Source organism: Magnolia sinica, chromosome 10, assembly GCF_029962835.1.
Source record: "Magnolia sinica isolate HGM2019 chromosome 10, MsV1, whole genome shotgun sequence".
Classification (NCBI taxonomy): Eukaryota; Viridiplantae; Streptophyta; class Magnoliopsida; order Magnoliales; family Magnoliaceae; genus Magnolia; species Magnolia sinica.
Genome location: NC_080582.1, coordinates 86,814,481 through 86,829,985, shown reverse-complemented (window position 1 = coordinate 86,829,985; position 15,505 = coordinate 86,814,481). Strand labels below are relative to the sequence as shown.

The 15,505-nt window shown below is 38.2% G+C and overlaps 1 protein-coding gene across 7 annotated transcripts in view; it reads left to right on the top strand.

Annotated features, from left to right (window-relative positions):
• The first annotated feature begins 695 nt into the window (after window positions 1-695).
• Window positions 696-15,505, top strand: part of LOC131217453 (protein NUCLEOLAR FACTOR 1) — a 60,160-nt gene continuing 45,350 nt past the window's right edge. The window contains exons 1-5 of one of the 7 annotated variants that reach the window (XM_058212388.1): window positions 696-968; window positions 1,630-1,740; window positions 4,499-4,637; window positions 5,959-6,056; window positions 8,268-8,439. In XM_058212388.1, the coding sequence (XP_058068371.1) occupies window positions 941-968; window positions 1,630-1,740; window positions 4,499-4,637; window positions 5,959-6,056; window positions 8,268-8,439 (548 nt within the window). In that variant the 5' untranslated portion in view covers window positions 696-940. Of the gene's footprint in view, window positions 969-1,629; window positions 1,741-3,292; window positions 3,484-4,498; window positions 4,638-5,958; window positions 6,057-7,624; window positions 7,699-8,267; window positions 8,440-15,505 lie in introns of those variants that run through there. The other 6 variants (XM_058212389.1, XM_058212387.1, XM_058212385.1 and 3 more) reach the window with 6 other exon arrangements.

Genomic DNA, 15,505 nt, shown 5'->3' with positions numbered 1-15,505 from the left:
AAAAATTCATCGGGACCACAAAAGTTTTAGATCATGATTATATTTGTTTTTTTCACTTCATCCAGGTGTATATAACCATATCAAGGGGTTGGATGGAAACTAAACAACACAGTGGCCCTAGGAAGGTGTCAACGGTGAGCGTCCTTTGCACTGTTGCTTCCTATGGTGTGGTCCACTTGAGCCTTGGATCTGCCTTATTTTTGATACTGCTATTTAAAGAGGTATTAACGGTGTGGATAAGATTTATACATATAAGCCCCTCTTCAGTGGAAATCGGATTGCCTACTGAGTTACTCAGTATGGTTTTATGGTACCGAGTAAGCTCAGGTGGCCCCACTGTGAATGTATTTGGTTTATCCACACTGTCCATTCATTTTTTCCCACTAATTTTAAGGGTTGATTCCAAAATTGAAGTAAATCCAAAGCTCAAGTGGACCATGCCATAAGAAACAACGTGGAATACCGTTGAAACCTTCCTATGCCCCCCACAGTAATGTTTATTTGTTATTCAACTTGTTTGTAAGATCACAAAGACACAGATGAATAGAAACTACAAACATCAGCTTGATCCAAAACTTCTATGGCCACTAAGAATTTTTTAATAGTAGAGGTTCAATACGCTGTTCACCGTGGTGTGGCCCACTTAAGCTTTGTATATGCTTCCGTTTTGGGTTGAAGCCCTAAAATTATCTGGTAACGGTGGACCCCACAGTTTACTCAGTACGTTACGGGTATTGAGTTACTCAGTACGCAATCCGCTTCCTCGCGCGGGTAGTATATGATCCGCGCCCCTACCGATTCCCAGTTCTCTTGTCATTCTCTCTCCTGCTGTCATAGCCTCTCTTCCCCTCAACCGCCGCTGCCTCCCAAACGCTCCCAAAAGTAGCAAAAGCCAAATACCCCCTTATACCTCCGAATCCTCACTGCCAAACGACCTCGAATGGGAAAATCCCAAATCAAAAGAAAAGGTAACAAAAGCATCTTTAGATAATTATTATTGTCATTATTATTTTTTAAGTTCTCTTTGGAAGAAATCTATCCTCGAATTATCTGGCTTTTCTTCGTCTATATTTTTTGTTGAATTTGAAGTGTGTTTTAGTAGTTAATATCGATTACTACATCGTCCGAACACGTGGCATGCGTGGCCCATCAATCAAAACCGTTCAAACCACTGGGTCCAGTGTCCACAGGGTACAGCCGGAAAATCCGGTTCATTGGACAATCCTAACCATCCAATCAAGCACATCCCTAAATTTGAACTATTTATGTCTTTATACACGGTGCAGAAGCATCATAACATATGGTTGGCGGCATCCGTTCCATGTGATTTTTGGTTAAGGACTCATCTGCAGTGGGGCCCACAATTTAAATGGTTTGGATCGAGGTCTATGACTGTAGCATGCGGAGTGCGTGCAGATGATATGCCACAAAATACTGCATAAGTACTCCAGACCATGGATCTTTGATACTTCGGTTTAAGTTATTTATTTGTATTCGATTTATTCTTTTTGAGTTTGAGGAGAAGTAGAGGTAGTGGGTTGGAAATGTTTATTTTAGTTTGTTCGTTGATTGTCTGGGAGTAGGTGTTATTTTATTATTTTGATGAGGAATTTTGCATTTCATAAACAGCCATGAAGAGGCCCAAAAGGCCGGATTCGGATGATATTAGTCAGCGTTCGAGGGTGAAGCGTCGTGCCAATAACAAGCATGCTCAAAGCCCATCGCCAAGCCTGTCCTCAGGTACAAGAACACGAGTTTTGCTAAGCTTGCATGAACCTCTATATGCCGTAGTAAAAAGTGGGTCCTACAGTGTAGATGGCCTGGTCCAGAAAATGGGCCATTCAGCTCACCAGGATGCCACATAACCACCTGATTTTTGGATCAATGAGTGTTTGAACATAGCTGATAAACCACAATGATATGTATACACACACACACACACACACACACACACACACACACACAATAGACACAAACATATCTACACACACATATTAAGGATCACTCAACACTAGCTCTTTGGGCTTCACCATGGTGCATATGTGAAATCCACTCTATCCATCAGGTGATAACCCTTATTATCTTCACTGTACATACAAAAGATCAGCCTCATAGAGAATTAAGTGTCTGAGTTCGCCCGTTGTGCCCCGCTTGAATTTTGGGGCTCGCCATGTTGCATGTGTGAAATCCACTGTCCATCAGGTGATAACCCTTATTATCTTCACTGTACATACAAAAGATCAGCCTGATAGAAAATTAAGTGTCTGAGTTCCCCCGTTGTACCCTGCTTGAGTTTTAGATGAAGGTGATTATTGTATCTTCCCTTCCTCATGGTAAGTCCAACCTGATGATGAAAGATAAACACCATGGCGGCCCACAAACAAACTTATCGTTAGTGTTCCATCCCCATTTTCCCTGTGGTGTGGACCACCTGAGTTGTGGATCTGGTTGATTTTTGGCCCATGGCCTAGCATCGAGGAGTGTACCTGATGGATTAGTGGACATAACATATACAACATGATCCGAAGTGCTTTGGTGTTTTACACAGCGCCCATAAAACAGGTGTTGTAGAGGATACTGGTCCTCCAACTCCCATGTAAACCACACCTTGTTTGGCCTTGATTCGAAAAATTAGGCTGATTTTACTCCCAGGTGGGCGACCCTATAAAATTATACCCTAAAACCTCTGCATTTACATGGTATGGTCCACATAAGTCTTGGAATACTTTGAATTTTGGGTTATTCCTTCTTCACAATGAGGCACACTAGATGAATGCGTTGGATGGCACATAAACACCATTATAGTCCTGCACAAAACTAATGGTGGGCATTCTTTCCCATGTGTTTCCTATGGTGTGGTCTACCTGAGTTTTAGATGATCATGAGTTTTTTGGTTCAATGGTTAGAATGGGGCAATGTACCTGATGGACAGGGTGTTGGAGGATCATGAAAGTTCCATCTGCGTGGTTTTCTATTTGCATAGCCCTGGTAGGTACCTAGCTAGCCGCATTTGGAAATGTTGGCTTTGGTGAGATAGAAAGTCTGCGTGTGTGTTGAGGTTTTTGCCTTCCCCCTAGAAATATCAACTGCGTGCGCGGTGGATAACCTTTGCAAAGAGGTATGATCCTGCCTAATGCATGTTTACTGTGCATGAGAAGTGCTGAATCAGTGAATCATATCTTCATTCACTGCCCTTTCACCAACCCTTTCACCAAATCGATTTGGGATGCCTTCCTCTCCTCTCTTCAAGTCTCCTGGGTTATGCTGGCCACCTTTTCTTCTTTGTTGGCATCTTGGCACGGTTGCGAGTTTCGAAAAGAAGGGAAGTTGGTTTGGCAGCTTGCGGCTATGGCTGTTCCATGGATCATCTGGGCCGAGCGGAACCAGCGCTGTTTCGAGAATAAGGTGGAGCCGGCCACTCAGGTGATTCGGAAGGCAAAATCCTTAGTTGTCAAGTGGGCTTCAGCTTCTAGTTCCAATGAGGTCTGCGTGCTTCTTTCTTTGCTGGATTTGTAATCTCGTTTGTTTGCTTTTTTTATTTTTTGTTTTTTTCTGGGCCTTTGGCTTTTGTTTTTGTTTTTTTGTTTTATGTTTTTTTTTGGGCTTAGCTTGTTAGTACACACCCATGCCAGTACACACACTCCATGTTAGCCACCCCCACTAGGGATCGATACCAAGACCTCAAGTGTTGAAACAAGGTATCTCCACTCAGTCTGCCAGTTCAGCTATGGATCTGGGTGTTTCCGGGCCTTTGGCTTGGTTCTTAATAAAGTCGTTACCGTGAAAAAAAAAAAATCAACTGTTGAGCAGTATTTGCAGGTAAAAATCATAACCCACATTCCACAGCATGTACATTTTCGAATGCCTAAAATACCCATGACTCTAAAATGTCTTTTCATGTCTCTTAAATACACAAAGGTATCTGCTGTTGGAAACTAATTGCAGGGGCAAAAATGCCCCCACTACTCATGTTATATATAGTATGGGTATGTAATTATTCTATGATTAGTTTTCTTTCATTGTGTTAAAAACTTAAAATTAGTTTTTCAGTTAAAACTATTGAAAAATCAACATGTATCTGTATACAACATGTATGATGTTAAAATGAGGTTCTGAAAAAAATTACATCCAGAATCTCCAGGCATGCACCTAGGTTTTTTGGGCGTTCTAGGGGCAGATATCTCTTGGTTCCACCTGGTGCCTCTAACAACACTATGAGTGACCCTTCATGTTTATCTATATGCTCAATCAACCGAAACTAAAATTATTCAAATCATCTTGATCATCATCATAAACTTGCTCTAGATTTTACATATCCAGTTTCCCCCCCTTCATTCCTATACGAGGCCTTATCCTTGACAAGTGAACAAGGCTTCAAAATAAACAGCCTTCAAACACTCCCTTAAAATTAATAAGATCTTTTTGGTGTAGATTGTCTTTTTGGCTATCCATGGTGGAGAAACCTTCTTTCCTAAAGTTTCACTCATGCAAAATACAGGGCAAAATTCATCTGAGGAACTCTCAGGGATTGTGACTTCTGAGGAAGAGGTGGTTTGTAAGGAACCTTCAATGTATGACGGCTTGCTAATGGCGCTTGGATCTGGTAGCGGATCTTTTGCTGACTTGTATAAGAGGAGGTAACTCTCTTGTTGTGTATGTGGAATTTTTTTTTTTTAAAAAAAAAAAAAAAAAAAAAAAAAAACTTTCAGCCTGCATGAACAACACACAAACTTCTGTCAATTTTATAATTTTGATAATGCAGAAAGATGGAAACCTTTGGAATAGTTTTGCTGGTACTGAATTGGTCTGTCTGAATTAATTGTTTAATCATTACAAGTAAGCATTATGAGCAAGTTCTTGAGCCCTTAGCTCAATGTTAGACGGTTGCATGTCAACATTGAGGTCCCGGGTTTGAGCCCATTTACTCACACACAGAGACACACACACACGGAGATATATAGTGGAGGTCTCAAGTCCAACTGGTTGGACCACATGTTATAGTTTACCCAGATGATAACTTCCAAGCTATCGGGTGCATGTGACATCAAACCCTTCCACTATGTTTGCCACACCGTAACGATCACCTAGTGCAAAAGTCAGCCCTATCTACTCATCAAGTAGGCCACTGTATAAAACAACGTCCACCCATTGATAAATAGCAAAACACAAGTCTGGTTTACTTGCCCTTCTAAAAAAAGTGTGGTCTACTTAATGAGTGGATGTTGCTGAGCTTTTCAAAAGGTTATCCTCGTAATGGGGCCAACCTATTGGATAGGTTGGATGTTGAATACACATAAAAGGTTAGAAGTTCTCAGCTGGTTGGACCTTAAATTATAGTCTGACCTGTTGGACTTGAGACCTTCTCACTCACACACACACACACACACACACACACACACACATAACACTGTGACAAGCAAGCATAAGGAAATCTCGCATTGTGGTTGATGCTAGTCTCAATAGTGGGGAAATGGCTTCCTTTTGACCTCATGATTACATAAAAAAATTGTAGAGACTGAAAGAGTGGCATCATCCTCAAGGAATCCGATGCTCGTTTATTTCTCTCACAAAGGATTAGTTGTATGACTTCAATCTAAGAGATAGCTTTTTGCAAAACAAAGTATATCCACATAGATGGTGGGCTCTAGTGAAATAATAGTGTATATGGTGTGAAAATAGTATCCAAATCTTTACTACCAAAAGAAGCTATGGTTGAAATACTATGTTGCATTTGGAGTTTATCAAATGATGCCTTTGTTTGATGTTAAACTGGACATGTCTCCTAGATTGATGGCCCATGAATGACTAATCTCTACCATGTTGGCATTTAGTGGTCCTCTTGCTGAAAGATATGTTTCTGAAAATTCTTAGCTTCTTTTAGAATTTCTTAATCTCTTTGAATAATTTCAACTAGCAATCTTATAGATTGATTAGTAAATTGTACCTTATTTTGTTCAGACAGAGAGAACAAGAGGGTAGAAGTGATACAGAGGAAGATGAAGATGGTGATTCTGAATCCCCTAGTGCTTCTGTAGAAGAAGCTGGTGACGAAGAAGGTACATATATTCCATTGAGTTATTTCAATTTTCATTAACGAATTCTTCTTTGTGTTACTTTATTTATTTTCCTTGTTTTCTTTTTCCCATTTTTTAGAGATTTCACCTGCTTTTGATTTTTCTTTTTTTCTTCTTTTGACCTACTTTTTAATTCTTTGGTTAAAGCCTAGAAAGATCTAATCCTTTTATAATCATGTGAGCAGGTCTAGTAATTTTTCCATGAATGTGGTGAATTGATTACCTCTAACGTATAAAATTGGTTTTGAATTCACAACCTCATGTTCAAAATATATTCCCCTCAGAGATTGGAAGCAACTGTTTATTTACTGTTAGAGTATGTTTGCCAAATTAACACCGCCCATGGCCACAAGTCAGTTCTGTTCATACACATTATTAATTTGACCACCACCATCACCATCGTAGCCTTGTTCTCGCTATTTAGGGTTGAATTTATGAATCCTGTTTATCCGATCATCGACACTCGAAACATGAATTCCGATTATTGCTTGGCAAAATTCCAATCATTAGCTGCCTACATGTGGAGAGAGGAAGCGAGAGATTGGAGAGAAATCGAGAAAGTCGCGCTAAAGGCATTTTGGAATGATAAAAATGCCCTCAGTTGAGCATGCTCAATTTTAGATGCCCTGGATAACTGTCCTATGTTGGAAATCCCCCTATATGCTTTTGAAATCTTTAGTTTTAGGACCATCCTAGAAACTAATTGCGTGGGCAGAATTGTTGATTGCTGCTGGTGTTATATATAGTAGAGAACCTGGGTTGGAGACCAGATAATGCATCTCACCAAGTGGAACATAAGAATTAGCAATTGATAATTTTACTTCATTGGGGGACAAGTTTTTTGATTATTGCTTTTCTCATGGCTATTTCAGTCTCATACCCTTTGGGGTTTTATATATTTAATCATCATCATCCAAGCTTATCTCAACTAATTGGGGTAAGCTGCATGAACCTGTTCTGCCTTTCCACTCTTGTTGGGGTTGTATAAATTTGATATCAATAAAAATCAGGTTCGGTCATTTTATTCCAATCTCTAGATATTTTGTGGAAGTAAGCACACTTGTCTTTGACTCCATCATAAATAACAGAATGCTCCTTAGATTTTAGTTTGTTGATTCCTTTGTTTTCACCCCCTATAATGCAGCAACTAAGACATGGACTAGGTAACTTTGGTTAGGGTGATGGCAACTGTTCCAAGCCTATGCCCATGCCCAAGCCCACGAGCCAGGCCCAGGTCCAAGCCTATGCCAAGAACAGGTCCATAATCAAAATGCAGCCCAAGTGCCTGGGACTAAGGTATTTAAGCCTCTAAAGAAGGTGTTGGCTTGAGAAAGATGAAATGCATGGGAACTTATGAAGGTGGTTTTCCAGTAACAAAGTGGCCTTGGAAATTAAGATAGTTTCATAGGAAGATGATTTGATTATATGGGAAATATATGGTAGATTTTCTAGATTGACTGTTAATTGCATGTAGCTTCTTTAGCAAGTTTTTCTCTTCTATGAAAAGCGAATGAAAGAAAAATATCCAGCACTTGCTTCCTTGGTGGTGTGACTCCAGCCCCCCTATGAGGTGTGACATCTCTGCTCGATTGGTGCAACTCCAATCTTGAAGCAGAGGCCTAAGGTGAGACTCTGAGGACCGTAGTTCAAGCCGTGTGACTCAATCAATTATCCTTCTTTCTTATTCTTGTATTTTCTTTAACGTTCTAATTTATCAACCACCACATAGATCCCTCTTTGTCTAACTCAAAACCTAAAATTTCAACCACCTCCTTAATGTGTCCTGCATTGTAGAACTCTTTTTTATGGCAATTTTCAGGTCCTAGTAAACACCCATCAATTAAACCCATTACCTGGGGAAGTAAGAACTTGTTGAATGGAAATGCTAGTTTTGGCTATGACATTGATATATCAACCCTTGGTCAGAACTTGATGGCATTTCATAATTTGGAAACGTTTGTTGTGCAATTTGTATGGAGTATGGGCACAAACACTTTTGCTAAACCTTGCTTTGACATTTTTGTGCACTTGCTTTATGAACGTGTAATTTTCGGTGCAATGATGTACCGTTTCCTAAACTTGGAACAGTCTGATTATTGGCTTTGTTTGCTTTTTGAATGCATAATTTTCTGAATGACATTCTTATGTGCCCTAAAGTTGAACTTCTCGTTCCTCCACTTCATCATTTCCTAGGATCTGATGACGAGTCTAAGTTCCATCAAATGGAAAATGAACGAAGTGAACATAGTCCAATTGATCTTGTGGAAGAAGCTGAAATGGAAGAAGACAATGAAGCCTCTGATGAGGATCATGCAAATGATTTGGAAGTCAATGGTCAAGATGCTGATGCATCGAAAAGCACAAGGTTCGTACATTTGGTTTCACCTGTTGAGATTTCTATGTATCTTTCTTTCTTCTTGTTAAGCATGTCTTAGCCATCCATCAAATTTATGGTTAAAAATCAACATGCAGGCATGAATGCTATTATTATTATTATTAAATTTTTTTTTTTCTTTTGAAAGGTAACTGGTTTTATTAAGAAGACTGCGCAAAGGTGGAACAAAATACGAAAAAGGAGAAAAAAAGAAAAGAAAACTTCAACCCCAAAATGGCTAAAATGATGCAGGCATCTAATTCCTTAAACCCGGAAGACCATTCTAGCACCCAATGCACCACCTTGTGATAAATCCTATCTTCCGTCTCCAATTTATTTTCGAAGCAATGCATGTTTCTCTCCCCCCATATAGCCCATAGAGACACCATCCCTGCCAGACGCCAAATCACCTTACCATTTTTACGAATACCACCACCATGCCACAAAGCCAAGAAAGAGGGGAGTGAACCTAGCATCACCCAAATGACATTGAGAGTCGTAAGAAACGTATCCCAAATCTTCTTTGCAAAAGAATGCAAGAACAAATGATCCACCAACTCAGCGTCTCTCAAGCACACAATACATACGTTAGGTGGCATCAAACCCCTCTTGCGGAGATTATCCATGGTTAATATCTGGTTCCTACCTGCCAACCAAACGAAAGATGCAGCCTTTGTGGGCATGAATGCTATTATGTGCATGGCCATTGGATAAATGGTGGTTAGGCTTGTTAAGTATTGCATAAGTTGGGTGTGATGAAGTGCAAGGTATGTCGTAATTGTAAAGGAGAGCGTACAATGGTCGCCATCATTTCCGTAACGGTCAAAATTTTTTTCCAAAAAAAAAAAAAAACCCGAAAAAATGGGAAAAAAATTCTCAAATATTTATTCTTTTTTGGTTTTAACCATGTTTATGATGGTCCAATGCTCCACTTTGTGGTGAGAATGCTGTCTCAGCTTGTTTGATGATTTTATTGACTTGATTTTATTGGCTTGACAGCCTTAGATGGACCCCAAAAGAAAATTTAAGAAAAAAACTGAAATTAAATTTGGATAAATAATGTTCATGGATTTGGGGGATCACTTGAATAGCCCCAAATCGGTCCAAAATTCATGCAATTTATGGCACTCATTTCACAAATGCAATTGGCCTCAAATTATACTGATTTCATCATCCGACTATAAGATCGGTGGGCTTTTTCTTTTGGAGGATAACTAAGATTTATTAAAGAAAGCAGCAAAGCTGCTAAAAAAAAACAACAGAAACAATTAAAGAGAAGACCCATCCGGGCTTAAAAGATTACAATCTCTGAGCTTAGGGGAGACAACTGCCCAGCTAATTACAAGAGATTTCGCCTTTCGAAACACGCTGACCGGGCTCCCAGAAAAATTGTTGAAACATCTGTTGTTTCTTTCATGCTAGAGACACCATAAACCCGCGAGAAGTGATAGTCTCCAAACCCTTTTAAAGGAAGTCAACCACAGAGGTGGGCAGCACCCACGCCACCTCAAAAATCATGCAGAAATTGTCCCAATCTGCCTTGGCGAAAGGGCAAAGGAGAAATAGATGGTCTGCCGATTCCTCGCTTCTCAAACACAAAGGGCAGGCATTAACCAGGACTAAACCCCGATCTCTCAAGTTATCAAGGGTAAGGGATCAAAAGCTGAGACTTTGGAAGGAGACCTGTAGGACCAGAAAACAGAGGAAATCTGAACCTATCCAATAAACATGGGCATTTATTGGATAGTGAAAAATTAAAAATATTCAGCGGTCCTATTTCGACAAACAATTGTTCACAAATCAACAGTTAGGATGGCTTAAACAAATCTGATTTTGGGATTGTGATTTAGCAATAGCGGGTCCCACATTGTCATCGGCTTAGTTTGATTCAATACTCCCACATGTATACTATCTATGCATGCAACTATATAAAGGGTCATATGTCACCGAAGTACAATATAAGGAAAATGAGGATGTCTCAAGTCAAACTGGTTGGACACAAGGTGTGCCATAACGGCCATCACGTAATGGTAATGGAGGCAACGTTACCCGTTAAGGGGTCGCAATGGCCGTTACGGAAAAATTGACCCATAATGGTCCCATAACGGCCCCGTAATGGCCATAACAGTTTGTTAAGGGGCCAATGCAGGTTTATATATATATATATATATATATATATATATATATATATATATAAAAGAAAAAAGAAAAATTCTAACGGCCGTTACGGTCCGTATTGTAATGGAAATGGTGGTGGCCATTACGGTTAATGTTTTAAATATTGATGATATCGGCCGATATTTCCTATGATGTATCTTGTATCCCGCCCGTGCGATACGAAACGCACAGACAATGTTTTAAATATCGACGATATCGGCTTGTATCCCACCTGTGCGATATGAAATGCACAAGTAGTGCCGATATATCCCACATGTTCGATCCGGTGAGTACTTTCAATTTCCGATCCTTTTTTTTTTTTTGGTTGAAATTATGTTAAATTAATGTTAAATGGTTACAAATCCATTGATTCTTTATGTTTTGCATGAAAAATCATGGAGTTGGAGCTTTGATTTCGATATCCATTGGTTCTTCGCATTCTCCATGTTTTTTTTCGAAGTATTTAAAAGTATTTAATGAAATAATAATCACATACACTCTAATTTTGAAATTTGAGTGTAGGTGGTCTGATTTGGAGAAAATTGGGGAAAATTCGAAAATTTCCCAATTTCTCCCAAATTGCAATGTTGCACTCCAAACATGAAATCAATCATGTATGAGGGCTGATCTACTGATTTGTTAAGTCCTTGTCAATTTTCGGAAAATAAAAATAATTTTTAATTAAAAATTATATATATATATATATATATATATATATATATATATATTTGAAATTTCCCTTCAACCAGCTGTCAATTGAGATTAATTTCAAAGTATTTAGGAGTGTTTGATGAAGTGATCATCACATATATTCTAAATGTTATGCATTCAATTTGAATATAGTTGCATTAGTTCCATCAGACAACACCGCATAACTTAAGACCCTATACAAAGGAAACCTATTATGTGCACTTCTTTTTGGAGTTGTTATGATTTAAAAGTGTGTATTAAGGTCTTTTTTAACAATTGTTGAAGTTTCATTGAAAAATTCAACCATTTTCCCAATGTTTCCCCATGTTACCCAAAAAGTGCGAGAAATTACCTGATACGAATGATATATCCCTGCGATAATCGATACATATTTGTATCCCAGGATGCGATGCATTACGCGATACCGATATTTCAAATACTAGTTACGGTCAACATTATTGTTACAGTACTTGGACCACAAGGTATGGTCCACCTAGCATATAACTTGCAACTAGTTAACTGCATGTGAAATCCAACCTTTATAATAGATTGGCCTTAAAATGAGGGTCACCTAGTGCAACATTATCCATATCTACTAATCAAGTGGGCGACACCATATATAATTTTTTTAGCCATTGATATAAATAACAAAAACAAGTTTGGTCCACTTAATGAGTGGATGTATCTAAGTTATTCAAAAGATGTTCCTCGTGATGGGGGTCAACTTATTGAATGGATTGGATGTCTCACACACAAAAGGTTGGAAGTTATCTATTGATGGAATGTAACTCATAGTCTAGCCGGTTGGACGGACCTTCTTTCTAAAAATATGGATAAAGAAGCCACGTATGCCCATTGCTCTTCAAAAGAAGTGAGAGAGAGAGAGAGAGAGAGAGAGAGAGAGAGAGAGAGAGAGAGAGAGAGGCAAGTTTTTTTTTTTTTTTTTCTTTGAAAAATGGATTTTTCTTTCATTTTTTTCATGAAATGTGTTTTATGTGGTGTCATTACGCCATTACCCCATCACGATGGACCGTAACGATCTGTTATGGTGCATTTTTTTAGGGTGGTCCATTATGCCCCCATATCGTGTAATGGGTCACTTTGTTATCATTATGTAATGGCGTTATGACTGTTACATAACCAATTTGACACACTTTGGTTGTTAGACATATTCCATAGTGCAACCCGGTTATTGAGTCAATGAGACACCAGCACCCGAATCGTAAAAAGATGGACAAGAGTACACCCACCAAAATATTTGAATAGAGAGGGAGAAATACTTAATTGGTATTAAACTTCTTACAATCTTAAGAAAAATGCACACTTGAAAATTTTGGAATGTTTACCTTCTGCACCATCCCTCCTTTTATAGACCTCAATGAGAATCCCCCCAACTAAGAGATAGATTTCAAATAATTCATCATTGATTTCAAATCAATCTAATCTACCTAAGATGGTAAAAGCAAATTTGGGAAATAATCCTCCAAATCTTCAATCACATCTTCAAATTAGCCCCTATATCTTCAATCACATCTCCCCATATTTTCAATCACAATTTTAAATTAGCCTCCATAATTTTCACAAATAGTAATATGCAAATATTGACATTTAGGCCCTAAATCTATAAACAAACAATCCAAAATTAGCACACGTTGGACCTTGTGGTGGTTTTTGGGCTTAAGTGGGCCGTGCGCTTGCATTACTCCATGTGCATACCTACTTCTCAAGAAGGTGATGGGATAAAGTCCTTGAAGGTTATGACCGAAGCTCTTTAGACAAATGGTTATGGCAAAAGATGGTTCATGGATCTATGGAGAAGAGTTATAGTGACAAAGTATGGCATTTGGGAAGATGAGAGGGGCGCTCCTAGATTGTCAAGATGTTTGAGTTCGGGAATTTGGAGAGCTATTTTGTCATTGGAAAATATTATTCTGCAAGGGTGGCTTTGTTAATCAGGGTTTTCAGTAGATCGATTGCAAGGTGATATTCCACTCCATAACCTTTGGCAGGCTCTACAAGCTGTTACGCAAGGTGAGCATTGCCAAATATTTCGAGAGAGTATGAGACCAAGTTGTATGGGTCTAGTTTCTAGGTGCAATTTAGTTGAGGATGAGGAGGAAGAGTTTCCAAATCTTATGGGATCGCTTTAACTTTGTGGTCATCTTAGGGAGGATAGTAGATTGTGGTTGTAGGATCCATCCCAGAAATGTTTTGTTAAATTTGTTTAATCAGAAACTTCTTGGTTTGGGAGATGGCGTCGCCCTTACAATTTGGATTTTAAAATCGAAAGTTTCTTTGAGGGTCATTGATTCAATAATTCAAATATCAATTGTATCAGCCAACACTATCGATATCGCAGTTTGCTGATACAAAACCGGGGAAAGTTGAAAAATTCCCCCTTGTCATTCAAAATATTGCGATATATTGTAATGTACCTACAATATCGATATTACTATATATTCAATATATTGCCGTTATAAAATCATCGATACATGTGATACGTATTGACGTTATCGATGCTACGTCAGCCCCATTGTGAAAAAAGGAAAATAGCCAAAAATCCAAAAAGCCCATTCTCTCTCTCTCTCTCTCTCTCTCTCTCTCTCTTTGTTCTTCTGGGATTACGTTCAACCATTCATGTCATTTGTTTGGAGAGAAAAGGGGATCTGAGAGGGGAAATTGAGATTGGAGAGTGTGGTACCGAAAACCCAATTAATTACTTTTTGTTAATTTAAGCTATTTTCTCTTGTTTAAATTGCTTAGAATTTGTGGAACGAAGTTAATAATCCATGATTTTGCATGTTTTGCATGCTCAATCATTGAATTTAACCTCCGAATTTTCACTTTAGGAAAAATGGGGGAATTTGGGGATATTCCAAAAATTCTTGATTTTACTCATTTAACTTGCAATTAGTGTGAAAAATCATGTGAGAGTGCTTGGAGGCTAATCTATAGATTGACGGAAGTTTTTTTGATTTTTTTTTTTTTAAATTAAAAAATATTGAAAGATAGATATTTTTTTAAAAGATTACATTGACCATATGTTATTTGTTCATTATGTTTATGTATTTATGAGTGTATGCTGATCTGAACATAAGCAACACTCATTTATTTATTTCCAAAAATAAATAAATAAATATATATATATATATATATTTAAAATTTTAAAAATAATTTTTAAAAAGATGCATCTTTTAAATAAATGCACCTTACATTGGAAACCTCTTTTTTAAATATTTTTTCATACACGTGTGATTTACGAAGGACATGAACTGGCTTTGGATATAATTACATCACATCAGATAGACAACATAGTCTAGGATCCTGTTCGAAGGAAACTTATTATGTGTAGTGTACTTGTTTTTTGTGGTCTTTTATGTTCTAAGTGTATAAGAATGTCTTTTTTTAATATCCCATGAAGTTTCAATGAAAAATTAGACCAAATTTCCAATGTTTTCCAGAAAAGTGATACATTCCGCGATACATGCGATATTTCTTATGTGATACTGATATGTTTCTGTATCCCAAGTGTGTGATACATGCGCCGATATGGATACTTAAATCATTGATTGCATTTGGATGGGTGGTCGGTCATGATAGGGTTTTAACGATTGATCATTTTCAGCAGAGGAATATAATTCTGGTAAATGGATCTGCTTGTGTTTGAATACTGAAAATGTCAATCATTTAGTCGTCCCTTGTTTTTTTTTTTTTTTTGCCCTTTTTGAATTGTGGGGATGGTGCTTTAGCCAGTTTAGCGTTGCAAGGATGATGCTGAGGACCATCGATCTCCTTGTGGCTGCCTGTGGGAGAAGCTATAGAGGCCCATAAGGGGAAGGCTTTATAGAGTTCCTGTTTCCTGACAATATTCTTTGGGTTACATGGAAGGATTTGAATAGTCAAACCTTCAATAATAAATGTGCATTGGCCTTCCAAGCTGTGGAAGAGTTAAACGTCTCATTAGCACTTGGCACTGTTTTCTGTTTTCTCCCCTTTTTGAATGGTAGAACTGAGGTTTCTTTTCTTGATTGGTCAGGCATTTGTTGTGATGCTCTAATTCCGCGGCTGTCCTTGGGCCTTTTTCTGTCTATTAAAGTTGTTTTTACCTATAAAAAATGTTGGTGGTGATTTGGTTGTTTTTTTTTTTGAAAGATGAAACGATTCATTAAAAAAGAGGGGAGGCTGCTGAGAAAGCAGGCCTCAAGATTAC